The 27,648-nt window shown below is 41.0% G+C and overlaps 2 protein-coding genes across 2 annotated transcripts in view; both read left to right on the top strand.

Moving 5' to 3' along the window:
• LOC132782005 (uncharacterized protein C16orf52 homolog B) overlaps window positions 1-20,979 on the top strand; it is a 57,355-nt gene extending 36,376 nt beyond the window's left edge. Inside the window, exons 2-3 of the mRNA XM_067473159.1 lie at window positions 9,063-9,275; window positions 15,749-20,979. Of these exons, the coding sequence (XP_067329260.1) occupies window positions 9,063-9,275; window positions 15,749-15,933 (398 nt within the window). The 3' untranslated portion in view covers window positions 15,934-20,979. The remainder of the gene's footprint in view (window positions 1-9,062; window positions 9,276-15,748) is intronic.
• A 3,246-nt stretch (window positions 20,980-24,225) lies between these two features.
• LOC137097865 (von Willebrand factor A domain-containing protein 3A-like) overlaps window positions 24,226-27,648 on the top strand; it is a 46,686-nt gene continuing 43,263 nt past the window's right edge. The window contains exons 1-2 of the mRNA XM_067473113.1: window positions 24,226-24,361; window positions 26,829-26,879. Coding sequence (XP_067329214.1) covers window positions 26,836-26,879 — 44 coding nt within the window. The 5' untranslated portion in view covers window positions 24,226-24,361; window positions 26,829-26,835. The remainder of the gene's footprint in view (window positions 24,362-26,828; window positions 26,880-27,648) is intronic.

Below are 27,648 nucleotides of genomic sequence, written 5' to 3'. Positions count from 1 at the left end.
CAGCCATAAACTGCTATATTTGATTTTATGCAGTGGTGAGCTCTACTGGACTGCCTTCTGTATTCTGTGATAAATTACTTAAAGTGAAATTCTATGACAAATTACTGAGATTTCAAGAAAAATATTGTTATTACCAGTGGCTGTTGGCTGTCCTATCACCACAACCCCATTTGCTGAGTCGTTCTTCCAAGTGTGTAAACAGATAACGGTTGAATAGAGTTATTATGCTTCCCAAAAATGTGGTTTTTGAGTCATGGGAATATCGACAGATTCTTACAAGAGAAGAGAATGTTGGCAAAAGAAAATGTCTAAGTCATTTTAGGTTAAGTTTTAATTCATTGTCCTATAGGTATAGACAGATTCAACATTAGCTTTAACTATGTTGGGTTAGCACTGCAGCTATCTATCCAGAGATGCACCTTTGGATCACAGTGGTCTCCTGGTCCCTGGCTGGAAGATGCTGATCAGCATTACCAGTTTTTGCAATGATGAATGGGTTGTGCAGAAGGGCAACGCCATTCCTACAGCTGGAGACCAAATCAAGCTAAGCTGGATTCATTCTTTCGTGCAAATTGTCACCTGTAGTAACAACGCTACTTGGCCCTCAGGGACCACATTATTGACAATAGGCCTCTACATGTGTAACTGCATGGAAATAAGCATGTCGTCCTTTTGATATCCCCAGTGAAACAGCTTCTTTCAAAATCCCTATTCTCTTTTCAGTGGAAAACAGAATGTGCTTTCGACACTGTGAAATCATTAAGTCCCAAAGAAACCAGTTCTTTTGAGGAAAGAAGAGCTGTGCTCTGACACAGTTGCTCCATCAAATAGCAGGCAGAACAATGTCGGCTTTTGAGAGTCATCTTGAAACAGAGGTTGAATTGTCAGTAGCCGACTTCCGATGGACTGGTTTTCCTGTTCTGAGATCTAGAACAGTACAGTAAATGGGCCTTTTTTCCCTGCGCAAATGACAAGAAAATGCTTTGTAATGTATAATTTGCAGACCTTTTTTGTTTCCATTACAGGGGAGTTCTTTCAGTTAATTCTTCTCATAGTCTTGAAAACAGACTATGCTAAAATAGAATTTGCATGAATTTGAGAAAAAAAATAGGACAAATATTTTGGTTTACTTCAGTAGTCAAAAAATGTGATGTCTGTGTGTGGTATCCTTCAAATCTTCCTTTCCAGCAAATTCTCTTCCAACAGTAAATTTTCTGTACAAAAGCTCCTGACGGACGACTTACGTCTCCTACCTAGAAATTTCCACTTGGCCCAAAAGTGTGCCCTTAAAAGAACTGAGTTGTTAGTGGGGTTTCTTCCATTTTAATTGATATATGAGAGAGAGAGAGAGAACTGTTGAGCAACTTCCCAAAATATAAGAGCATTGTATACCTTGTGATCTTGTGAAAACTCAGGGGGTGATGGCTTCTGGTTCAAAAAGAGCATTGCATTTGTTTGTTTACTTCCATTATACTATAGAGATGGAGAAACCGAAGACGAGAAAGATGGATGATTAAACAAGTCAGTCAGGTTCCCTATTTTTTTTTTAAAGGCTAAAGCATTTGTATCTCTTAGTTTGGAAGAAGAAAAAGGATAAATAAGAAGGACCTAATATTGCATTTTCTAAACCATTTGTATGGTATGAATTCAGTAGCAAAGAAGACAATTCATGGTTTGTCAACAGCACATGGTAACTAATAGAACCTCCTAATGTAAATAATGACACTTGGTATTTATATAGCAACTTCAGTATTCAGAGTGTTTCTCTGTATAGTATCCTGGTTATCTTTACAGTAGCCCTATATTGCAAATGGTGCCTTACTTAAGGTTGCATATGGAGTTTCCAGCTATAATAAGGGTTGAAGCCACCATACTGAATCACAGTATCTCTTCTGCCGTTGCTCTAAATATCGTTGGTGGAAATGATCTGAAAGAGCTGTTCACAACTTCACAGTTGAGCTCTGAAGAAAATCCTACTGGTTGATAGACTAGATGGACTTTAATCTGGCAGGAGGGTTCTTGTGCTTTCTGGGTTCATCTTTCTTCTAGTTCTGCAGCTGAACAGGTATTGCTGAATTATGTCAAAAGCAGCAGACTGAAACTTGCAATCTGATTTTGCCTGTCTTAGTAGTGAATGTGAGCGAGAAAGCCCTGCATTCATTGATCTGGATCCTATATTCCCTAGAGATGCTGACGCTTCCACTTGGCTCCTGCAGAACAAACACCAGCCATCACTTTGGTCAGTGGCTTGGCTTTGGAAAGTACACAAGTTTCCACTTAGGAAACCACAAAATATAAAGCTCAACTATATTTCTACCCCAGATAAACTCCCAAAAAGCCTCCTTTCCCCCTTCTAGGCCATTTATACCTTACAGATGTTTGTGTGTGTCTGCCTCTCTCTGTTTGTATATATCTATCATTTTTGCCCTTTTAGAAATAGCACCTCGAGTTTGCATTGATAATCCTCTGAACTGACACAAGTTATTCTACATTTAAGAGGCTTAGATTATAAAGGTTTCTATTCTAACTGCATTGAAAGGAAATTTGAGCAATTGACAATCCAGTTCAGTGTTCTTTCTTAAGCTGATTAACCACATCATTTATTTTGTATAGTCTGTTTTTAAACTACAAAGACTCAGGGTGGTTATTGTTCTTGTATAATATGAAAGACCATTTCATGGTCTGCGGCCTCACTGTTACTACACCATTGCAACAAGAGTGACTGGTCTCACGAAACCCTCTTATAGTTCCGAGGCTTATTAAATATGCTTTCTGTGGACAAGCAGTTAGTGACTGTGGCGTATGTTCTGTATCAGAAACTAGAGCTGATGTGGTCTATCCAGTGCAATTTTCTGAATTAGCACCCCAAATAACCAAACCAAATCAAAAGTTGACCAAAAACAGATTCGTAACCCTTTTGGTACTAATGTTGGAGAATGGTCCCTGGTCAAAGTGGTCACTGGTCAAGTGGTGCCTGGTCAAAAAAGGTTGGGAACCACTGCTTTAGGCTCTCCAACCTCCGAGGAACATTCCAGGCACCATTTCTGCCACATGAGGGTCGCAGAGAGTCTAACCAAGGCTTATAGGTCCCTATTAAAAATTGTGTAGGGCAGCAACAATACCCATCAGCTGCCTTCTTCTGCCTCACCACTCCAAAAGCAGTGTGCGCTGTGGAGCAGATGTGAAATATTGTGTGTAGTTGGATCCAAGAATTCTGATCCCTCAGATATGGCACGCCCACTGGATTAATGGGCATAATTGCTACAAAGACTCCCTGTGCGCACGTATTCTTATTTTTTCTGATTTATAATATTTTATTAGCAATTTACATGCTGTAATTGTAAATTGTATCCTATCCAACTTAGCATACCACAAACAACATTCCATGATTCCAAGTGCAATCAGAGAATTACTGTCAGGAAATAGCAGAGGAAGTGAAGAGGAGACAGACAACACTCCATGACACTTAGGGCCCAGAAGCAGATAAAAGGCTCCTCTTGTATGTCAACTGACCCTTCCATTCCTTTATCCTGGCGTGTCATATGTTCCTTAGATTCTTAGCCTGAGGGCAAGGGAACTGTCAGATTCACAATTTGAAAGCTACTCTTGGAGCGTTCGTGGCTGAAGAGTGGAGCAGAAATGAATGAATGAATGAATGAATGAATGAATGAAAAAAGAAAGAAAGAAAGAAAGAAAGAAAAGACAGACAGACAGACAGACAGACGACAGCGGTGGATGGTAATCAATATCCGAAAAATGCTCATGGTACTTTCCAAGGGATCATATGATTCAGAATATGGATATGACATGCATGTTATGAGTGGGTCTTCTTCTATTTTGCCAAAAGCAGGGTGAACTTTCTTACAATGTCAGAGTCCAAACTTTGTCTCACTCATGATAAATAAACAAAGCTACTAAGTTTTCCAAGTTTTTTATACAGGACATTTTTAGTTGTCTTATCATAAATTGATGCAAATCAGCAATATATATATGAAACCGTACATTTGGGTTAGCTCTTTTGATTGTGATTGAGGGAAATTGTGCCCCCAGCTCATCCAGGGATGACTAGTTTGAGGATGAGGACCTGGGCCTGTGCATCACTTCACTTACATGCCATGAGTGTCTGTTCCAACTGTGAAATGAAGGGAGATGCTGGGCGGTACAGAAACACGTGGAAAATAGAAAGAAAAGGAGGAATGGGCTCCATATATGCCCACAATGTTACACACCCAGCGGATTTGGTTTCTTGTTCTCTTCCTGTGTTCCACAAGTTTCTGTTCTTCCCGTACCTCCCTTCTTCGGCTGGGTAAAACAAACATTCATGGTACATAGGAAGAGGAAGATGAGACAGATCTCCAGGTTAAATGAAGTGGTGCACAGGGCCAGATCCTGTGTGTTTTGGACATCTGTTTTGCCTGGTCAAAGCAAGGGAGATGCTGGGTGAGACAGCAATGTATGGGATGCCAACTTTATGGAGAGTGGCACTTCCTCTCACCTTCTGAGGATGAAGTTGCCGTGCGAATATTGACAAGAGCAGTCCCAACTTCAGGAGTTGTCTAGCGGCTCAGGTTTGCCTATACAGCCCACCCCCGAGTTACAAACACCTCACATACAAATGACTCATAGTTACAAACAGGGATGAGTCAATTCAAGTAAGAAAAACCTACCCCTCAGAAGGAAAATCTACTCCAAGAAGAGTTGTTATCATGGGGGGAAGGTGTCTCCACTGTAGTTTTCTCAACAATCCTTGTTTCTACCACAAGCCACATTTTCCAAAATCCAGTTATCACAGAGAGAGAAAGTGAGGTGAAACCTGAACAAAGACAAAAATAGTAAAACAAAAACCACAGGGATGTTAACCCTTCCCTATGCTAGCCAAAGCTAATACATATATACATATTCGGCTGGAGTTATATTTAGGAGCCCCCAGTGGGGTTAAATAGCTGAGCTGCTGAACTTGCTGACCAAAAGGTCAGTGGTTTGAATTCGGGGTGGGGTGAGCTCCCACTGTTAGGGACAGCTTCTGCCAATCTAGCAGTTAAAAAACATGCAAATGTGAGTAGATCAATAGGTACTGCTTTGCCAGGAAGGTAATGGTTCTCCACGTAGTCATGCCAGCCACATGACCTTGGAGGCATCTAAACCTAATGTCAAGGGGAAACTTTTACCTCTACTTTACATTTAAAAAATATCCCTGTTCCAACTTACATACAAATTTAAGTTAAGAACAACCTTACAGAACCTTTCTTGTTCGTTACTTGGGGACTGCCTGTATTCAGAACTGCGAACGTGGGACCCACGAAATTAGGGGGTCAACTCTAAACAGCAGCAGGATGCCTCTGTATGTGGCTAGCTGGGGAACGGCTAAAGAAGTGCCATGGAATGAGTCAACCATTGTGTGGACAGAAAGCTGTGCAGATAGGCTTCTGATCAGATCTTGCAGGGTTGTGCTTGAATGGGGAAGGAGGGGAGAGAACAAATCAGTGGTTAACTTGCTTCCTTTCTGTTTTTAGTACTCGCCTTGTGTGAACCTCTTCTTGCCCCAGTGTTATATTCCATTCCATTTCCTGCTGGACATTTTCCCTTTGTTCTCCTTACTCTTCCTTGTTTTCTGGATCTGCACTTGTGGATATCCTCATTTGCCCCACCCCAGAGCAATCATTGTGGAAAATGTTTCCTAGAGCAAGCGGGAAAGAAATTGAGAGAAGAGTTATAGGCTTGCATACTGATGCAAATCAGACAAATAGCAGAAATGATAATTTGTTTATCTCGCAGCACTGAAGGACATGTTGTATCACAAACAGTTTCGAGGCATCTAATCATGTGCCTCTTGAATGCAATAACTGTAATTCAATCAAACCAGAATCCTTTGCTTTTAACTAATATGAAACACATGATTATGTTTTTATTTTGTGTTGTATACACAAAGGCGTGTTACACTGATCTATTTTTTCTGAATCGAGCCAATGTAGTACAAATCTTCCATTGCCACATGAAGATTATTCATTACACAGCCATCTTTTGTTAATTACTTTGGCCTAATTTCCTGGAAAAATGAGTGCCGTACACTATGCCAAACCATCAGGACATGTGTAACAATTGAAATAGTTGTGATTTCTTGCAGTTTTCAAAGCTGTGATAAGCAATGCCTTGGAAATGTTCAGAAACCAATCTTAAACATGCTTTCTTTAAAGGAACAAACTGAAATGTGGATATTATGGAGACATGTGACATTGCTGCACGTAACAAGGAACATCCTAATAGTTGCCTATCTCCAGATGAATTATTTAGCAGGGGCACTGTCTCATCAGTGTTACCCTAAGTTTTTCTTTTGTGACCAGCACTGTCCTGCTCAATTATTACTATGAGCAAAGTACTATCACATGTTGATGAAGGAAGAGCTACATGCAGAAATTGATGAAGGAAGAGCTACATGCAGAAATGTGTATTTTTTCCATTGTCACCCAAAGGATAAATGAAGCTGCCAACTACTCACATGGAAATGCATATGAGACTTGGAGAAAAATAGATGAAGCTTTGTTGGCAATATGATATTGAGGGCTTGTCTAGATCCATTGTTCATAGAATCATAGAGTTGGAAGAGACCTTGTGGGCCATCCAGTCCAACCCCCTGCCAAGAAGCAGGATAATTGTGTATAAAGCACCCTCAACCGATGGCCATCCAGCCTCTGTTTAAAAGCTTCCATAGAAGGAGCCTCCACCACACTTTGGGGTAGAGAGTTCCACTGCTGAACACCTCTCACAGTCAGGAAGTTCTTCCTAATGTTCAGGTGGAATCTCCTTTCCTGTAGTTTGAAGCCATTGCTCCGTGTCCTAATCTCCAGGGCAGCAGAAAACAAGCTTGCTCCCTCCTCCCTATGACTTCCCCTCACATATTTATACATGGCTATCATGTCTCCTCTCAGCTTTCTCTTCTGCAGGTTAAACATGCCCAGCTCTTTAAGTCACTCCTCATAGGGCTTGTTCTCCAGACCCTTGATCATTTTAATCTCCCTCCTCTGGACACATTCCAGCTTGTCAATACCTCCTTCAGTTGTGGTGCCCAGAATTGGGGTAGCATGTCTTCCCTGGATCTAGACACTATACTCCTATTTATGCAGGCCAAAATCCCATTGGCTTTTTGAACAGCAGCATCACATTGTTGGCTCATGTTTAACTTGTTGTCCACAAGGACAGTTAAATGCATTCCTCAAGGCCACCACAGTTATAATTGTTCATGATTGATTACAGTTGGGGTGTGAATGTGTGTTTTGGATCAGTGTTGACTTTGAGATTTTGCACGTTCCATTCTACAGTGGGATGGCTGCAAGATACTGGGAAGTTTTCATTTGCATTTTAAACGAATTGCATCTTAAACAAGTCAACCTCAGACTTATATTGCAAGGGTGATTTGTTTGAACAAACCAAAATTAGGATTAATATGCTTGGCTTTTGGAAATAATAATACACAGAACTGTGGTTAATATAATATGGAAATTTCTAGTCTTCTGACTGTGCCAGAGGTGGGAGTGTGCATGAAGCCAAACCACCAACAGTAGTTTAGTACTACATGAGAAGAAAGGCAATGCATTGTGCATTTAACTGAACTCTTACTCTACACTGTCATTTCCTCTCCCAATTGCATATAAGGAATTATACAGGTTTGGTTTAATTAAGGAGAGAGACTAAGAGGTAGGGAGTCTGTGACTGTTCGTATATTTTTGGACTACGACTCACATCATTCCTGCTTGTTGGCCATGCATGTTATGGCAGGCAGCAACAACACCTAGAGAGCCACAAATTCCCATCTCCCATCAGAGAACGTCACTGAGTTACTGCAAACATTAAGTCTCCTTCACTATCTAAACCAAACCTTTCCAAACATTTCATATTAGTAACATACTTTTTAGACATGCATCACTTCGCAACACAGTACTTTAGTTTCACTAGCAAACTGGAGGTTAACCAACCCCCTTATAACAGTGGTTCTCAACCTTTGGTCTGTGGACCGCCAGTGGTCCGCAATAACTAAAATATGGTCTGCAGCCTCATCTTACTAAACCATTGCAATGAGAGTGACTGGTCACGAAATCCTCTTATAATGCAGAGACTTATTAAATATGGTTTTCTGTGGGCAAGCAGATGGCAACTACTGGATGGTATATGTTCTGTATCAGAAACTAAGAGCTGATGTGGTCTATGCAATGCAGTTTTCTGAATCAGCACCCCAAATAACCTAATCAAATCTAATTTGGTGAACATATTCCATATTTTGTTTGTCGCAACTACAGTTCCGTCCTCATGATGCACTTTTCCCCCGCCCTTAATGAAGGTCTAACCCCATTGTTCGTTCCTTTTGAGCTCCTCCCTCAGAAACACATTCTTCCACTACCTATCTCATCCAGGGTTTTTTCAATTTTATCAATTTGAACCTAGTACATTTGGCCTGCCCATTGTGTTCTTTTTTTCTATCATGGTAATTTGAAACTGTTTATTTAAGTTTGTTATTTCATGTATTTATTTTAATGGTATTTTTGCTTCCTTGTATTTCATTTTTCTGTACTGTAATTTTGGGCTTGGGCTCATGTTAGCTGCCCTGAGTCCCCTTTGTGGAGATGGTGGCGGAGTACAAATAAAGTGTAATTATTATTATTGTTGTTGTTGTTGTTATTATTATTATTAAAGTTGGCTAAAACTTGATTCGCAACCCTTTTGGTACTAATGTTGGTGAGTGGTCCCTGGTCAAAAGAAGTTGAGAACCACTGCCTTATAAGAAACATGGCCACATACATAAATTGTAAGAGCAAAATGTTTAGAGATGTGGCATATCTCATGATAACATTTCATGTCTATTTTTTTAAATGTATGATTTATTACCTATTTCACATAGTGGTTTCTTCTTACTTCACACAACACAGTTCACACTGCCACTGACACGCCAAAGTGTCATGACACACAGTTTGGAAAGCTCTGATTGAAACCTTTAAAGCACTGGCTGCTAGTTATATGCCTATGTATAATCTCCAGAAACCTCCATTAATGGCTTGTGTGTGTCATTTCAGGTGCTCTCACAGTTGGCCTTGTGCAACAGTGTCAAACCATTCATGGACGTGACAGGACCTGTATCCCTCCTCGGTTGCCTCCTGAGTGGGTCACCACCTTATTTTTCATCATCATGGGCATCATTTCACTGACTGTCACATGTGGCTTGCTAGTGGCTTCCCACTGGCGAAGAGAAGCAACTAAATATGCACGCTGGATAGCATTCACTGGAAGTAAGTGTCCCCTTGTGTGACTCCAGAATAGGTATGGGATGCAGGCCAAACTTCAGAGTCACCTTCTCTTTTGGGATGTCAGCAAAAGAGCATTCTTGCCTACCCTGCAGTGTATGGAGCTGCTTCCAAGCTTTTCAGATCCTTCTCTCCCCATGGGAGCCAGAAGCATCTTTGTGTACAGAAAGCATCTATATTCTAGCTGTTCATTCTTGCCTCTCATCCACTGAAGGACAGATAACCAAGCCAATGTTTTCTGCCTCTGCAAAAGGGCAAAAAACACTGCCTGGACACCCCTTTTCTTCTAGCAGGGTATTTTTATTTTCTTTATTCTTATATGTCACAAGCAAAGTAAACTGAATATTTCTTAATAATGCAATAACATCATTGTTCTAAAAATCATACTTTAGTTTACAAACAGTGACAATAGCAGTAGCAGTCATTTGCAGTCGCAACCATGCAAGCTAGATAGGACTTCCACCTTCCAATTTTGAATACTGCGGGAGAGACTAATGGAAATAGCAGGGAAGTGTTTCTGCCACATAGCCTAGCAGTGGGCTTCCTCACTTCTGGGAAGAATACTGGCTCCCAGAAATACGTAGTACAGCACAACGTTCCATGTTCATTTCCTGGCATATGCAGTTACTTATAAGTAGTAAATGATGGAGTAAAACCCTCCACCCAAGACTTGAAGAACCTTTGCCAGTCAGAAAATATCATAGATGGACTAACTAAGGAGACTAATAGTGTGATCTGGCATAAGTCAGTTTCTCCTTCCAGATGTTTTTGCCTGAGGTTTTCAGCAGCCGCTCCCAGCATGTCCAACAACATGCTCGGAAACACCCAGAAGACTAAAAATCCTCAACCCTGCTGTATTCTATTCTTTGGGGTACAGGATCCAAAACTGGATTCAACAGGGCAACCCTTGATTATATCAATAGGAAGAGCTGGGTGATGTAATTCTGTGGCCGGACAAAATAGAATTGTACTTCTTTTAGTTTACATCAATGATTTTGTCCCGTTTTAGATTTTGAGGAAATGAGGGGAAGGCTTACTGATATCTGTTGTTAACCGCCCTGAGTTCCCTCAGAGAGATAAGAGTGGGATATAAATTTGAAACACAACAAGATTAGTACACAGCAAACAAGATCACTCTGCTGGCCATTGTATTGGATCACACGTCAGACATTTCCCAAGTGTCTAGGGCTGTGTGATGTATCAGTGAATAATGAGTGCAGATCCGAGTAGGGTGGCCTTTTGTAGCTGATAGATGATAATTTTGTCAGAGCCGATTGTGATTAAGTGCAGGCCAAGGTCTTTAGGCACTGCACCCAGTGTGCCTTGCTGTGTACTAATCTTGTTGTGTTTCAAATAATAATTAATATGAGTGTATATTCTTCGGGGACTATGGGAATCAGAGCCAATTAGGAACACATTGTTTTGATTCTCAGACCAATACTGTTGTATTATTTTCAAATGGGAGACAATAACATACGGAGATGCTTGGAGCCATTCAGATATTTATTATTAAAGAGTCATTCCAACACAAGCAGACCTGACCTTCATCTCAAACGGGACATTTAATTTAATATTTGTTGTTGTTATTGTTAAGGTACTTCTCTGCTCTGGGTTGCTGTATATCCCAAAATAAAATCCTATTGTTGTTGTAGGCAAATAAAAGCCTGGCTTTGCCATTCTGTGGAGTAAAGTGGAAGAATAGACTGCACCGCTTTAGGCTGCAGATGGAGGGAGGGGGGCACATTGAATGAGCCTCTCTGACAAGGAAAGAGGCCCCTTTGTTTTTTGGATGTACTGTTTTTTCTGAGCAAGGAGTTAGGTTTCTTTCAACATAGAAGAATAATCAAAACTGATATCTACCACCTCTATTTTGAAGAACTAAATCCATCCTATCACCCTCGCTCACCTCACTCTGCATGCATGTGGAGACCCAGCATGCATCCGATGCTAATGATGAAGTTGCACTAAATTTAGATGCAGAGAGCCAAGAATGATGTTTCACTGCCCTTGCCACTTAAAAATCTGCCAGTGTGAACAGCAAATACAACTGTGCAGTCGATTTACAGATGGCAAAGCTGCAAGCTGTTTGAATTAGGGGCTTACTGGTAAAGTACCCCTTGATGTATTAAATGCATATCCCTTTCCCCCATTAGCATCATTCCTCTGGTATTGCATGAATGGAAAGCTTTAAGCTCCCTCTAGCGGTATGGTTGAACGGAGGCTTCTTCCACACAGCTGAATAAAATCCCATGTTTTCTGCTTTGAACTGGAATATATGGCAGTGTGGATTGTAGGATTTTCTGCCTTGATATTATGGATTATGTGGCTGTGTGGAAGGGCTCTGAGTCCCAATAAAATTAATTAAGCCTTTTTGCTGCATTTGAAATTTGGGTGGGACCGCTCTGTGTTTTGGGTAGGTATTCAGTGGTTCTAGTCACTTGCCATTTATTACATGTTTGTTTCCGACTATTAATGCAGAGGGCTTTTTTGGTCTGCACAATTGCATCTGCTTCACATGGCTTGTGTATTGTGCCCTTATTTTATTTATTATGTTCACATTCTGTCTTTCTGTTAACATTTCTAATGTCACTGCTCATTGAAATAATAGAAGTTCATAGACATTTTAGAAACATTGCTGGACAAAATAGCAAAGAGACCCCAGAAGTCTAAAAATAACAATAGTAATCTTGGGATTTGATGTTCATGTATAAGTCTGGTTTAAACTTCGATAGCGTTGGATACATTAATTGGATAAATAAAAAAGGCCCCATCTTTACTTATCGCTTGTCTAATCTCTTATGGCAGGGTACCTGGATGTAAAAAGGTATACAGAGGAAATGAGATGCAGAGGTTTTATGTTTTATTGATTTTATTTTTCATGGAATTTTATGGATGTTATATGCTTTTAACTTTTTATATTATTGTGGCATCAAATTGTTCCGTTCTGTAAGCCGCCCTCGGGCTGAGAAGGGCGATATAGAAATACAGTTAATATATAAATAAATAATCTTTATTTATTTATTTCAAATATTTGTGCCCCATCCTTCTCAATCCTCGGGGTGGGGGGGGGGCACTCAGGACGGCTTCCAGCCAGCAATGATTCGATGCCTCCATGTGCACATAGTAAAATACATAATAAACCAATAATTGCATACATTTAAAAACATTAAGTCAATTCAATTAAAACATACTTAAATATAACAGCCTTATGGCCTTATCTAGCCAAATTCTGAGGTCGGAGACTCCATCAAGCTTGTCCATAGTCCATTACCATAGCAATTGTCATCATTGTCATTTTCCTTGTTGGCATAATTGAGCCATAGATAGAAACTTGAGCCTTGTGACTTAAAGCTGGAGGTTTGTCTTCCCATCCAACTGACAACCTGTCATGAGCCAGATGTAGGAGCGGTGGTGGCACAATGGGTTAAACCTTTGTGTTGGCTGAACTGCTGACCTGAAGGTTGGTGGTTTGAATCTGCGAGACAGGATGAACTCCTGTCTGTCAGCCCGAGCTTCCACGCATGCATATGAGAGAAGCCTCCCACAGGATGGTAACACATCCGGGTGTCCCGTGAGCAACGTCTTTGTAGGCAGCTGATTCTCTCACACCAGAAGCCACTTGCAATATTTTCTCAATTAGCTTCTGACACAATTAAAAAAATAAGCCAGACGTCTTTAGAGGTTGCAGCCATGCCCCCGAGACTGGCTTCTCAAACTTCAAGTAAGCTGGAACTTTTCCAGACAGTTCTCTAGAGCACCACCTTTTACTCTTTCTGTATCGGGAAAATGAAGCAGCACCAATTCTGCTGGTTCTTCAGGAGCTGGCAGTGTTCAAAGCTAAGGCACAAAGAGGGCTGAGATTCCTAGATGAATACTCCCTGCTGTCTTTGCCTTCCCTGAATGTGAACATAGCAATGAAGGCCTCAGGCTAGATCCTTTTTTCCCCCTGCTCCATTATCCTTCTGAGGGGTTGAGAAATGGACTAAACTGGGCGCACCGATGAACTGGATTAGGCCCATACTAGGGATTCAATTGCCCTGTTTTTATTGCTTGTTTATCTTTGAATCTGACATATAGAAGGTATTTGAGATCTTTCTGGTATGGCTGTAGGAGAGAAAACAAATGTGTTCCTAGTCCACATCGCTTATATGACTCATTGTGTGCATTTCCCTACTAGACTTGGGAATGCCTCATTGCTGTTAATTAATCTGCTGGCTCAGTTGGATGAGCTTGCATTCGTATAAAAGGAGGAAAATAGACATTTCAGTGTACTTGTAGTACTTGTTAGGCAAAGTTGAGAAAAGACTAGCAATTGGGAAAGTAATTTCATGGACAGCCACTTAAGATATAGTCTCTACATTGCAAGTAGAAGACCCAGGTTAAGTTCCCAGCAATTTCTAATTAGAAGATTCGTGTAGCACAGGCATGGGGAAACTTCAGCCCTCCAGGTGTTTTGGAGTTCAACTCACCATCTGTTAGGAATTGTGGGAGTTGAAGTCCAAAACACTTGGAGGGCTGAAGTTTGCCCATACCTAATGTAGCATAACATGCAGTAAAAAAAAGATAGTTGCATAGAATATTAATCTGACTCTTATAATGTGTTAATAAGTATGGTTATGTGTGCTCTCTAAAGAAATTGATCCAAATTATTTAAAAAAATTATTTGCCAGCCCTAAAATGATGCCAATATGGGTACATGGTGAGTCTATCTGAAGAGAACATAATTAACCATCCTGTCCCAGAGAAAGATCTTCCCTTGGTAATCATTTCCTTGGTCCAAATGACATGAAACAATCTGGTATTGGAAGATCTGACACCAGAAAAAATGGTTTTCGTAGAGACAATATGTTCTCTCTTATATTAATTGAAGGTTAGGACCTGTTCCAAGAATGAAGTGCCCAATCTGGGTAAGGATCTGTTGGCTTGGCTTAAGCAGACACATTCTTTTAATGTTATTTATTTACCATATTTCTGTGCCATTTGATATAGCACGGTTTTCAATATTTACATCAAAACTTAGTAAAATTTGTATTGCAGTTAAAGAAAAGCACAGAATAAATAATAATTTGAAACAATTCAAAACACTCCTACAGCCCAAAAGAGAATGGTGGAAATAATTATGGTCTGAATCAATGAGGAACTGCATTTTCCTCTGTAACCTCCTAAGAAATAGAATTCCAAAGCATGAGAACAACCATCAACCATTGTGTTGTCAGATGGCATTTTGTTATCATTGCAGAAAATAGTAATAATAATAATAATAATAATAATAATAATAATTTTAAAAACTTTATTTATAGACCACCCTCTCTCCCCAAGGGGACTCAGGGCGGTTTACGCACAAAAAAGGTAAACATTAAATGCCCAACTCAAATACAAGCACTTTTTTTTAAAAAAGGAATACTCCAAAAATAATAACAATAAACTTGTGAGAAAATCAAAATTAACACCAAAATGAGAAGCAATTACAAATAATCAAATAAACCTAATTATACTAATAATATAAATTAACAATTTAGAAATAAAACCTAGAAGAGGCAATGGAAATACATTAAAATGACTATCAGGGTTGTTCTTCTCATGCACCATAGCAGGAGTGGAATACAGATAGGCGAGCAAGCATTTTGGTGGAACTGAAATGTCCTAATTCTCCTCCTCTCTGTATACCAAAGTGCACAAGTGCATTTTCAAGAGCTTTGGAATACCCTGCCGAAAGAGATTAGATTAGCTCCCACCCTTCAATCCTTCAATTCCAACCTGAAAACATGGATATTCAGACAGGCTTTTGACCTTGAGTAGGCTGAATGGGCCCTTATGAAGCTGATACTTGGCACCTTGTGAGTTGATGGCTGTTAGTTTTATCTACTGTTGTTTTAAAATTGTATTATTTTGATTTTATGTTACATGTGTTGACCGGGGTTGTCGTTATAATTTTATGTGACTTGCTTTATACTTCTGTACTGTTTTTAACCTGTTGTATATTATATGTGCACCATGGGGTGCCTTGTAAGTCTCCCCAAGTCACTTTGGGGAGATGGTGGTGGGATATAAATAAAGTTTATTATTATTTAAAGGAGAGGAGGGTGCCATTTTTATTTCTTTGGGGAAGGAGTTCCAGAGACAGAGAGCGATCACAGAGAAGGTCCCCTCTCTCATTCCCACCAACCACACTTGTGACGGGGGTGGGAATGAGAGGAAGGCTTCCTTCGCTGATCGCAGTGCACGAGATGGTCTGTATAGGGAGATTTGATTGGACAAAAAGCCTGGTAAGGTGGACTGGGCATATAAAAGGAAAGATAGGCAGCGACTTAGTGATGTCCCAAGGTACCTTTGTAATCTGAGATGGAGCTAAATGAAACTTCCCAGTTCCAAACACTGTGTGGTTTTGGTGTTGCCTCATCAATCAGAATTTCATTAACCTGTTATTTTTTCTCTCTCTCTCTGTCTTTACCCCACAGTGGTCCTATTCTGCATGGCAGCCCTAATCTTCCCCATAGGATTTTACATCAATGAAGTGGGAGGCCAACCTTATAAACTGCCGAACAACACAGTGGTTGGTTCATCTTACGTACTGTTTGTTTTATCCATTTTCTTTACAATAGTGGGACTTCTATTTGCTGGCAAAGTATGTTTACCGGGCTGACGAACATCTAGCTGCTGCACCGTTCAGTCATGAAGGAGAGTAGGACGCCCTACGCATTCTCGGGAGGATGCCAGTGTCGGGCTGTTGCCCACCTAACCGGAAGAAGGAGGTCTCTGTTTTCACTATGCACTTTGGATTTTTTTAAGATTTTTATTTTATTTTTACAATGGAGAGCCTTTCCCATAACCAAATACAGACAATCTTGACTCATCTCCTGAGCATCTGGATGCGGTCAAGTGTGCACTGTGATAGGAACTCGCGTAGGAGGAGAATTTATTTTCTACATAACCGAGCAGTGTTCTTGTGCCGTCGCCCCTCTCCACATCGCTGTACTGTACCTTGAAAAGAAAATGTGACAATTTTGAAAATCTCAAAAAGTATTTATGGACTTTGGTTGACCAGAGGTTTGCCAAGGGAGTTGGAAGTGGGGCTGGCCTCACTCTCTTTAGGAGATTAGCCTCTTCTTTCTGTAGGAGGCAAGAAGTGTTTGCCATCAAAAACAAATCAAGCGAACAGATCAATGTTAGACTAACTACATCCTGAAGCCAATAGATCAAAAGGTGTTCTTGGAAACTGGTTACAACAAAAATGCTCATCTGCCACTGGCCCCAACCCTGCAATCTGTACAAACACCAAGGAACTTCGTGGGGCGGGGAGGGAAGGTGGCTGGGAATTTTTCCTTATATTTATATAAATATATATATATATTTTGCTGATGCAGTATGCAGAATGTGTATACATATATATGTATATATATAGAGACAGAGACAGACAGACAGAAACTCACACGCGCAAACATACACAAGTTCCTTAAAGAGTATTTCTTGGGAGCTCACTAGCAAAACACTGTGGTGTGAAAAACCTAGAACTGGATAAGGAAAAAAGGGGTGGGGGGAGAAAACAAAGCCATTTATCTGAAGGCTGCATAGCTGGGGAAGTCTTCAGTTTACCTCATTCTTTGTAGCAGCCCTTGGTTATAACTGGTTTTTTGTAACAGGTACAACAACTCCATGCCTTCCTAGGTGCAATTTTAAGTTAAGCTAAGACAGTTCATTTGTTTTTTCTTTGTATGGTAATTTATTTGTATATTGGGAATAGAAGGTGAAATCATGTCATGCTCTTTAACGGTCCCAACCTCGTGACGGGAAATTACACTACTTAAATTATGGGCAACTGTTACGTTCTGGAGGTGGGTATCTCTCTCCATGACCCTTTTCTTTGTTTGTTATATTCATGTAGGAACATACTTTCATGTTCAGATCCAACATTGCTATCAAAAAGAACAAGGTGATGAATTGATGTTCTGTTTGGGTCCTTCATAATGCACAAAAAATGTGTTCCCACCCATGCCTTCTCGCAAGCTAATCTTGCTCACTCCACTCGGTTGCAGGGCACTTCGCAATTTTGTCAAGGGAGAGTTTAGTATTCTACCAAAAGTGACAGCTTGTCTATGGTGGCCAAAAAGGGACATCTGAGCAACCGCCTCTTGCCAGTGTCCTGGGAAACACTACTCACCAACCTGTCAACATTAGTAGTTCTTGGCACATCAGTGGTCACAGGCAATGTGTGTCGACCTCCTGCCAAGGCAGATTGCATTAGTAAATGCCTGATACCAACTACCCAGTTCAATATCAAATGCTTATTTCTTTTGAACTAGTGATCTGAAAGAGATTGAGGCCATGGGATAGCTTTGAAGCCAATGTCTTACTGCAACAACTACAATAGAAGTCACTACAAATTGTTTGGGGAATACTGACTATGTACTTGTAGTATAACATGCGGTGGTGCTCCTTCCCTAAGGTAAGAGCTAACGTCTGCACAAATATTATATGTGTGTGTTCGGATACACCATCATCACAACAGAAGAACGTAGGATTCCCAGGCTGGCAGCCAGTGCCCTTATCAGAGAGACTAAGATTCCCTTCTGGATTAGACAGCAGTCCTGGATAATTGTATGGAAAATGCGTAGCAAAATGTGGGGCTCTCTGTGGTAGAATAAGTTCCAAATGCTAAAAGGAAAAAAATCATGTAAACTTTCCCAGTTGTTGCAAGGGGTTCACTTCATGATGTTGTCAAATTGTCTTTTCTGTCGACTGTATGAATGATTGACACAACACACCCCAAATATGTAACTGTGTTTTGTTTTTTGAGTGTTTGAAGTCCAATTGGTTCACTCAGCTGGCTGATGAATTCTTACAACAAGAAAAAAAAAACCTTTTGATGTCTGATGTGTTTTCCTAAAATATGCCCCAGTTCGGACTTGCTCGTCTTCAATTTGAAAAAAGAAATGTCCTTTATAAAAATACATCATGTGAGTAAACTGGGTCTTGTTAACAGAAAGGACTCAGAAGAACCTTGAGTTTAGATGAGAAAATTGCAATCCAGGGACCGATACTTAATCATGGATGCTTATGCCAATCAATAATGTTCATTTCTCTGTCTGGGGGAAAGTCTGAGTGCTAATTGTAGTCGCCAGGACCTTTATGATAAAAATGTCTTTCTTCAAAGATGTCTTGCAGATAGTTCCATGGAATCCTTGAGAAATGTTTCTCTTTCTTGGAGTTCTCCTGCCATCTCCCTAGGTTTTGTGATAGTATTGTCGAAGGCTTTCATGGCCAGAACCACTGGATTGTTGTATGTTTTCCAGGCTGTTTGGCCATGTTCCAGAAGCATTCTCTCCTGACGTTTCCCCTGACATTGTGAGGTCACAACCTCTGCCATAGATGCAGGCGAAACATCAGGAGAGAATGCTTCAGCCCGGAAAACATACAACTCTTTGCTGATAGTGTTTCTGCCTCTGGGTTTGTAGTAGCAGCCTGCCATGCAGTGCCGTCTACCAGATCACAAAATGGGAAAATGTGTGTCTATGCTGCCTTATAGGAGAAAGGTGCAAGCCCTGAACCATGTGTATTCAGTGCTTAGCAAAGAGCCAGAAGGAGGTCCGTCCAATAGAAATGGGGCAGCGGCCAAGGCATCCATGCTCCATTGTTAAGTAAACTGGAAGAGTTCCAAGAAGCCAGTTCTCTGCACAATTGCAGGCCATCTCTTAAGTGGGCACTGTGTTTATGAGAAAGCAGCATTATAGGAGAATGACAAAGAAAAGAAATCCCCAAGGCTTTCATGGCTGGAATCACTGGGTTACTGTGAGTTTTCCGGGCTGTCTAGCCATATTCCAGAAGCATTCTTCCTGACGTTTCACCCACATCTACGGCAGGCATCCTCAGAGATTGTGTGAGGTCTGTAGGAAACTAGGCAAGTGAGGAGTGGACATTCCACAAATATATAAACCTCATTTGTTGAGTTTCCAACAGACCTCACAATGTCTGAGGGTGCTTACCATAGATGTGGGCAAAACATCAGGAGAGAATCCTTCTGGAATATGGCCATATGTAGCCCAGAAAACCCACAGCAACCCAAATCCCCACCTATTTGACTTCCTCAAACTGAAACAAGTAAAACACATGCCCTTTGCCACATGATGTTATTGGTCTGTATTTCTTTTTCTGTGTGTGTGAGCGATCATGGAGCACATCCCATCCATGAATGGAAGTTTGACCCATCTGCAGGCATGTCCCCAAATACCCAAGATGGCCACAGCTAGCAGAATGCATTAAATATTTGACTTCTGGGTTCGTCCGAACAACACATTGAATTATTCTATTTGGAGGGGAGAGAATTATCTTTATAGCTGTTACAGAAAGGGAGCCGAAGGGGAGAGAGAGGATCAACCGTTATTTTCAATGAACTCACAAACAATGCAGTATTATTAATTTATAGCGGAAAGACCATATCTTGTATGCGGTATGTAAAACACAGTTTTATGGTGCAGTTGTTCGTCTGGCTTCTGTCTGTTACTTTGCAGGAGAGGGGAGTGTTTGGAGCAAGCATGGTCAAACTTTGGCCGTCCAGATGTTTTGGACTTCAACTCCCAGAATTCCTAACAGCCTCAGGCCCTTTCCTTTTCCCCATCATCCGCTTAAGGAAAAGGAAAGGGCCTGAGGCTGTTAGGAATTCTGGGAGTTGAAGTCCAAAACACCTGGATGGCCAAAGTTTGACCATGCCTGGTTCAGAGGGTATGCATTTCCTTGCCTAAGAGCATTGCGCTTTTGTTTGCACATCCCCCCCCCCCCCCAAAAAAAATGTTTTTTAGGCTTTGGAACAAATGCCAGTGCCCTTAATGTGGCTCGGCGACTATCATTCTTTTTCTTATTTTGCCCAAGGAAATTTTCCTCAATCGAGCAAACATTCACAGAATCCTTTTTTGAAATCCTGCCAGCTTGATTGTAAAGGCAGCTTATCCGTATTAAATCAGGCTCCTTCACTTAGCTGCTCTTTCGACCCCCCCCCCTCCAATGAATCCAATGTCATGGTACACCGCCTGGAATACACCCTTTAATATCTCAATCTGCGCTCATTTAGGCGGGCTACGGATAAATTTGTATGGTTTTTTTGTCTGTCACCAATAAATTTCACACAAATGGCTTTCTCATTGTCAAAATGTCTGCATTGTGGTTTCTTTTCCCTCCAGGAATCTCTCTTTATTGTCTGCCGATATTTAATGCCACTCATTTTGCAGAGGATTGTGATCTGCCTGAGATAGAATTACCGGGGCCAAGGATGGGATAGGGACCGTCCAGACCAAACTCTGCTACATCTCCATCCATACCTGTCCCAATCCTGAAGTGCATTTCAGTCCCTGCTTGGCCTGATTTCAAAATGTGCAAAAGCCTATGAAAGGTTGGGGGGAAATGAAGGAAGTAGCCTTTTCAAGGAGTTCTCTTTGCTTGAGAGTTGCTCATTTTGCCCCAGAAGAGCTCAATTCTGGGCCCAGGTCTTTGTTGATGTCTCTTCTCTCCCTTGACCCTTCACTGCATCTGCCACCAACCTGCAACCGCTAAGAATTCTTTTCTAATTGGCTCGGACATCTTTTGCCATTTGTTTCCAGACAAAATATGAATACAAACTGTATAAAATTGACATAATTTTCTTCACTTGTATTTTTGTTATTGAGCAAGTTTATCAAAATAAATTGTCTACTTAATGAAACACATGTGGCTTGATGGTGATGATTATGATTATGATTTACAAGGGCTTCCTGAGTGTTGTGGCAAGTACATTCTCAGGTTGCGTGTTATTTATTGTTATTTTATCATTATGATTATGTTTATTTATACCCCACTCTTTCCGCAAAAAAGACTCAAAGTGCCTTGCATTAAAATCAGTTCAACACAACTTGAAATCTGCAAACATAGAAATATTAAAACAGAATTAAATACCAATGTTATTTTTTAATCACACTAAAAATGCACAAAAACTAATTAAAAGCATTACTGTGTACAAACCCACATGATCCCTTCGATCATCTGGCGAGGCCCTGCTCACACTCCCACCTCTTTCGCAGGCGCAATTGGTGGGGACGAGGGAGAGGGCCTTCTCGGTGGTAGCCCCTCGACTCTGGAATTCACCCCCGAAGGACATCAGACATGCCCCAACGCTGGCAATCTTTAGGAGGAGCCTGAAAACGTGGTTGCTCCAGTGTGCCTTCCCAGAATAAGGAAAACGCTTAGCAATATGTCCTCAAATGCACTTTAATATTGATTAAGGCTTGTCTGCGCGCCCACAACTTTCTCAGAAAACCTTATCCTAGTTTACCTTACCTTGTTCATGTCCAGCATTTTAAATTTTAATTATTACATTTGGCCCGGCCATAGGTTTTTAAATGCTGTATGTTATTATTGTTATTGTTTATTGCTTATTGTGTATTTTTTTGTTTTTGAGTTTTATTTATTTTATTTTATTTTAACTGTTTGTATTGATTATTTGTTATTGCCTTTGTTTATTGATGTGCTGTGGGCTTGGCCTCATGTAAGCCGCACCGAGTCCCTTGGGGAGATGGTAGCGGGGTACAAAGTTATTATTATTATTATTATTATTATTATTATTATTATTATTATTATTATATTCAAGCCATTGATGGTCAATAATGAATAATGCCTGGCCCTCTATGTGGTCTTCGTGCTTATAAGGATATGAGTAAACTATCATTCCACCTCCTCCCCCAAAAAAGCATACTGCCAACAGTTAAAGTTGGTCCTGATGGGACAGTGTGCCAAGTTTTGTCCAGATCCATAATTGGTGGGAGTCACAATGGTCTATAGATGTAGGTGAAATGCAGCTCCTATTGTCCTAGATCAGCCCCCCCCCCCCCCAATAATAATAATAATAATAATTGTTATTTTTATTATATTATTATTATTATTATTATTATTATTATTATGTGTTAAAAGCCTATATATGCATATGTGTGTGTGTGTGTTAAAAGCAATTCTAGAAGTAGTAGTTGTTGTTCATTCAGTTGCTTCCGACTCCTCATAATCTCATGGATCAGCCCACACCAGAACTTCCTGTCGGCCATCACCACCCCCAGCTCCAAGGTCAAGCCAGTTACTTCAAGGATGTCATCCCTCCATCTTGCCCTTGGTCGGCAAGGTTGGTAGATTGGCAAGGTTGGTTGGTCGATTGGTTGGTAGTAGTAGTAGTATATGTTAAAAGCTATTATTGTTGTTATGTGTTCAAAGCCATCATCATCATCATCATCATTATGTGTTAAAGCTGTTATGTCTTAAAAGCAATTATATAATTATTATGTGTTAAAACTATTATTATTATTATTATTATTATTATTATTATTATTATTAGATACACAACAAGATTAGTACACAGCAAACAAGATCACTATGCTGGCTTTTGTATTCAATGACACGTCGGATACTTCCCAAATGTCTAGGACTGTGTGATAAATCCACGAATAATGTGTTTAGATCTGAGTAGGGTGGTCTTTTGCAGCTGACAGATGGTGATTTTGTCAGCACCAATTATTAAGTGCTGGCCAAGGTCTTTAGGCACTGCACCCAGTGTGCCCAACACCATTGGGACTGGGACCACCTTTGCTGCTTTGTGCCAGAGTCTTTGCAGCTCGATCTTTAAATCCTCATACAATGTCAGCTTTTCCAGTTGCTTCTGTCAATTCTGCCATCGCCTGGGATTGCAACATTGACGATCCATACTTCTAGGTTCTTGTGGGTTTTTTCGGGCTATAGGACCATGTTCTAGAGGCATTTCTCCTGACGTTTCGCCTGCATCTATGGCAAGCATCCTCGGAGGTAGTGAGGATGCTACCTCCGAGGATGCTTGCCATAGATGCAGGCGAAACGTCAGGAGAAATGCCTCTAGAACATGGCCCTATAGCCCGAAAAAACCCACAAGAACCTAGTGATTCCAGCCATGAAAGCCTTCGACAATACAGATCCATACTTCGTTTTTCCCCACAACCATGATGTCAGGAGTATTGTGCAGCATGTCAAATTACTCTGGGACTTCTGAATTCTGAAGCGAAACAATGGCTTCAAACTACAAGAAAGGAGATTCCATCTGAACATGAGGAAGAACTTCCTGACTGTGAGAGCCGTTCAGCAGTGGAACTCTCTGCCCCGGAGTGTGATGGAGGCTCCTTCTTTGGAAGCTTTTAAACAGAGGCTGGATGGCCATCTGTCAGGGGTGATTTGAATGCAATATTCCTGCTTCTTGGCAGAATGGGGTTGGACTGGATGGCCCATGAGGTCTCTTCCAACTCTATGATTCTATGAAAACTCTGTCGGTCTGAATTCAGAAGTCCCAGAGTAGTTTGACATGTTCATTTTCTGTAACTTTTTCCGGCTTGTGATCCCACCAATTCTTTATCGCAGGCAGATGGCATTTGTGGCACAAGTTCCAGTGGATCATCTGGGCAACGGTGTTATGCCTCTGCTTGTAGTCCATCTGTGCGATCTTGCAGCAGCTGAGTATGTGATCCATCATTTTCGTCTGCTTCCTTGCAGAGTCTAAACTTGGAATCTTTCATTGAATCAAAGAGTTGGAAGAGACCACATGGGCCATCCAGTCCAACCCCCTGCCAAGAAGCAGGAATATTGCATTCAAATCACCCCTGACAGATGGCCATCCAACCTCTGTTTAAAAGCTTCCAAAGAAGGAGCCTCCACCACACTCCGGGGCAGAGAGTTCCACTGCTGAATGGCTCTCACAGTCAGGAAGTTCTTCCTCATGTTCCCCTTGTCAGTCTTGCTCTCTGTTTTTCTCAGGAACTGTCCAGAGAGAGCCTTCGTTTGCCAGTTTGCTCTGCACTGTATTTTTACAGTATTCGCTCTTTGCCTTTTGTTAATGCGTTCATTATGCTGTGGCCTAGTCCCTTTCTACTCCCAGAGAAATGCTTCTTCCCTGCACCCAGCTCTCCCCTCTTCTGTGTGGAGAATGGTTGCTCCCATCTCCCTTGGCAACAGGAACACACTATAGGCCAAGGGAGTGTTCCTTGGGCCTGGTCTTCCCATGTGCAAAAGGAGGGGTGCCTGCCTGGAAGAGTGAGTCGCTGAGGGTGAGTCCAGGCTCTTTGGAGGAGGCTGCTTGGAAGGCTTTGGGGTCCCAGTTCAGGAGAGAAAAGGGGACACATGGGGCATCCTTTCAGCCAGGTGAAAGCTATAGAGTGGGCTTTGAACAGTGAAGAGTAGTCCTGAGCATGTGCAAAGTTGTTTTGCCTTTACCTCTCAGAGAAGAAGCTAGAGCAGGCCTGGGCCAACTTGGGCCCTCCCTCCAGGTGTTTTGGACTTCATATCCCACAATTCCTGACCGCCTTAGGCCCTGTCCTTTCCCCCCTCATCCACTGATAATGTTACCCATCATCAGGGTGAGACAAAGGACTCTTGTCTGCTGGAGCTAGGTGTGATTGTTTCAACTGACCACCTTGATTAGCATATAATGGCCTGACTGCCTGGAGCAATCTTTTGTTGAGAGGTGATTAGATGTCCTTGTTTGTTTCCTCTCTGTTGTTGTGTTGTTGTAATTTTAGAGTTTTTTAATACTGGTAGCCAGATTTTGTTCATTTTCATGGTTTCCTCCTTTCTGTTGAAATTGTCCACATGCTTGTGGATTTCAATGGCTTCTCTGTGTAGTCTGACATGGTGGTTGCTGGAGTAGTCCAGCATTTCGGTGTTCTCAAATAATATGCACAACAACAGAGAGGAAACAAACAAGGACATCTAATCACCTCTCAACAAAAGATTGCTCCGGGAACTGCCAGGCAATCAAATGCTAATCAAGGTGATCAGTTGAAACATTCACACCTAGCTCCAGAAGACAAGAGTCCTTTGTCCCACCCTGGTCATTCCACAGATATATAAACCCTTTTTCCTAGTTCCAACAGACCTCACTACCTCTGAGGATGCTTGCCATAGATGCAGGCGAAATGTTAGGAGAAAATGCCTTTAGAACATGGCCATATAACCTACAACAACCCAATTTGCTACAATTTCCAGATTCCTTTAACCAAAGTAGCCGTTGGCTCTACTAGCCAAAGAATTCTAGTTGCGTAACTCTTCAAAACACGTATGTTATGCAAATCAAAGTATAAAGACTTTCCATATATATTTCAGATTTCAATATTAATGTCAAAAATACGTAGTATGATTTTACATAGGATTTGTGCTACTTTAGAGCAGTAAAGACAAATATCACTTAAGTAAAATAAACATTAAATCTATATAAATAAAAATGTAATGTTTGTTTGTGGGATTAATATAACTCAAAAACCACTGGGGGGATTGACACCAAATTTGAACACAATATACTTATCAGGCCAACGAGTGACCATCACTCATTAAAGCACCGAAAAACACAGCGGAAGAGACTTTAAAAGCCAAAAAATAAAAAATAAATGCACTAAACAACATATATACACGTCTTGATTTTTTCCCCCGAATATTAAAAGGGAGGAAGTCGATCTCATATATATATAGGGAGGGTGTTCCACAGCCGAGGGGCCACCACCAAACATACTTGTGACAAAGGCGGTAACGAGAGCAGGGTCTCCCCAGACGATCTTAAGGTCCTACATGGTTCATAAAGGGAGATGCGCATATCCAACCCTCGCTCATTTAATGTTCTGTATTATCCAGCACAGTCTGCCTACCGCTCGGATCCACTACTGTTTCAAAATATTGCAATGTTTTGGTGCTAAATTTGTAAATACAGTAATTACTACATAACATAACCACGTATTAAACTGCTTTTTCCGTTGATTTGTTGTAAAACATGATGTTTTGGTGCTTAATTTGTAAAATCATAACATAATTTGATGTTTAATAGGCTTTTCCTTAACCCATCCTTATTATCCAACATTTTCGCTTATCCAACGTTCGGCCGGTTCGTTTATGTTGGATAAGCGAGACTCTACTGTACATTGAAATATCCTGATGGGCGAGGAGATGGCAATTGGTAGATGGCACATATCCAGTATCTCAAAAACTAGAGCCAGGAGGAGAAAACTGGTTGCATTTTTGGAATCAGCTGGTCAAAGATACCCAATAGCAGGGCTAATATTGGAGGCAGGCATGTAGCCGGGGGGAGGGGGGGGGTTGAAGGGCTTCAGCCCACCCACCCCCCCCCGAAATTCTCATGGTGGTTCGTGAAAAGGCCTTACTGGTGCATTATTTAAACTGTTATGTTTATTCATATCATGATCTGATCACCATACTTAATATATCCCATATGCATGGGGGTATTGGGGTAACGATACAAAAGGTTTGCTAGGCTAGACCCTCTTTCACTCAGACTCAGCCCCCCCCCCCGGAAAAAAACTCAGCCCCCCTGAATCGAAATCCTGGCTACGGGCCTGATTGGAGGCACCTAAATGTGTATTGGCCAAGGGAATGGCAGGCAGCAATCGAACCAAAATTTGGGTCTTACTGCATAACTGGGTAGGACAGTTCACTAAGCAAGGGAAGATGCTATTTGAAAATTGCTTTTCCTTTCAAAACAGCAGAAATAAAGTCCTGTATTTTGCCCAGATAGAAGATGACGCAGTTACTGGACAATGAGCTATTCTTTAAACATCTGAGGTAAGATTCTTTTAGCCTTCAGCCGCTGTGATGAGATCCTCATAAATAGAAATGCAGCCTTAGCAGTTTTCACGTATGGTTTTTTTTCTTCTGCACTGCCAAAAATAGCTAAACAATAGCTTATTTTTTAGGATACCTTTGTTAAAATACACAGCTGCTTCTTTCGCATTCTGTACGGGGAATTGTAGTTTTAGAACTTCCACTTTCATCATCCCTTCCTACAAGTTGATGTCTATGGTTTATAAAAATACACTCTTTTTTTGGCTTCAGATTTCCCTCTCCATTGATCTGGTTGCTTTAAATGCAATAGTTCAATAGAAACAAAATCCATTATTATATCTTGCTGCTGAAAATTTTCTGCTTCTAGAAAGATGTTGCATCATAATATTAATAACAAATCCCACTGTAACTCAGGCAAGGGCAAACTTCACCCCTCCAGGTGTTTTGGACTTCAACTCCCATAATTCCTAACAGCTTAAACAGCTGGGGGGGGGGGGAAGGGGCCTGAGGCTGTTAGGAATTGTGGGAGTTGAAGTCCAAAATAGCTGGGGGCCGAAGTTTGCCCATGCCTGTTCTAACTGAACGTATTGAATTATTATTATTATTATTATTATTATTATTATTATTATTATTTTAATCAAAACAAAATTAGTACACAGCAAACAAGATCACTCTGCTGGCTGTTGGATTGGACCACACGTCGGACACTTCCCAAGTGTCTAGGATTGTGTGATGTATCAGCGAATAATGCGTGCAGATCCCAGTAGGG

Source organism: Anolis sagrei, chromosome X (assembly GCF_037176765.1).
Source record: "Anolis sagrei isolate rAnoSag1 chromosome X, rAnoSag1.mat, whole genome shotgun sequence".
In the NCBI taxonomy this organism is placed as follows: domain Eukaryota; kingdom Metazoa; phylum Chordata; class Lepidosauria; order Squamata; family Dactyloidae; genus Anolis; species Anolis sagrei.
The sequence above is the reverse complement of the archived record's forward strand: the minus strand, read 5'-3'. Positions and strand labels throughout refer to the sequence as shown.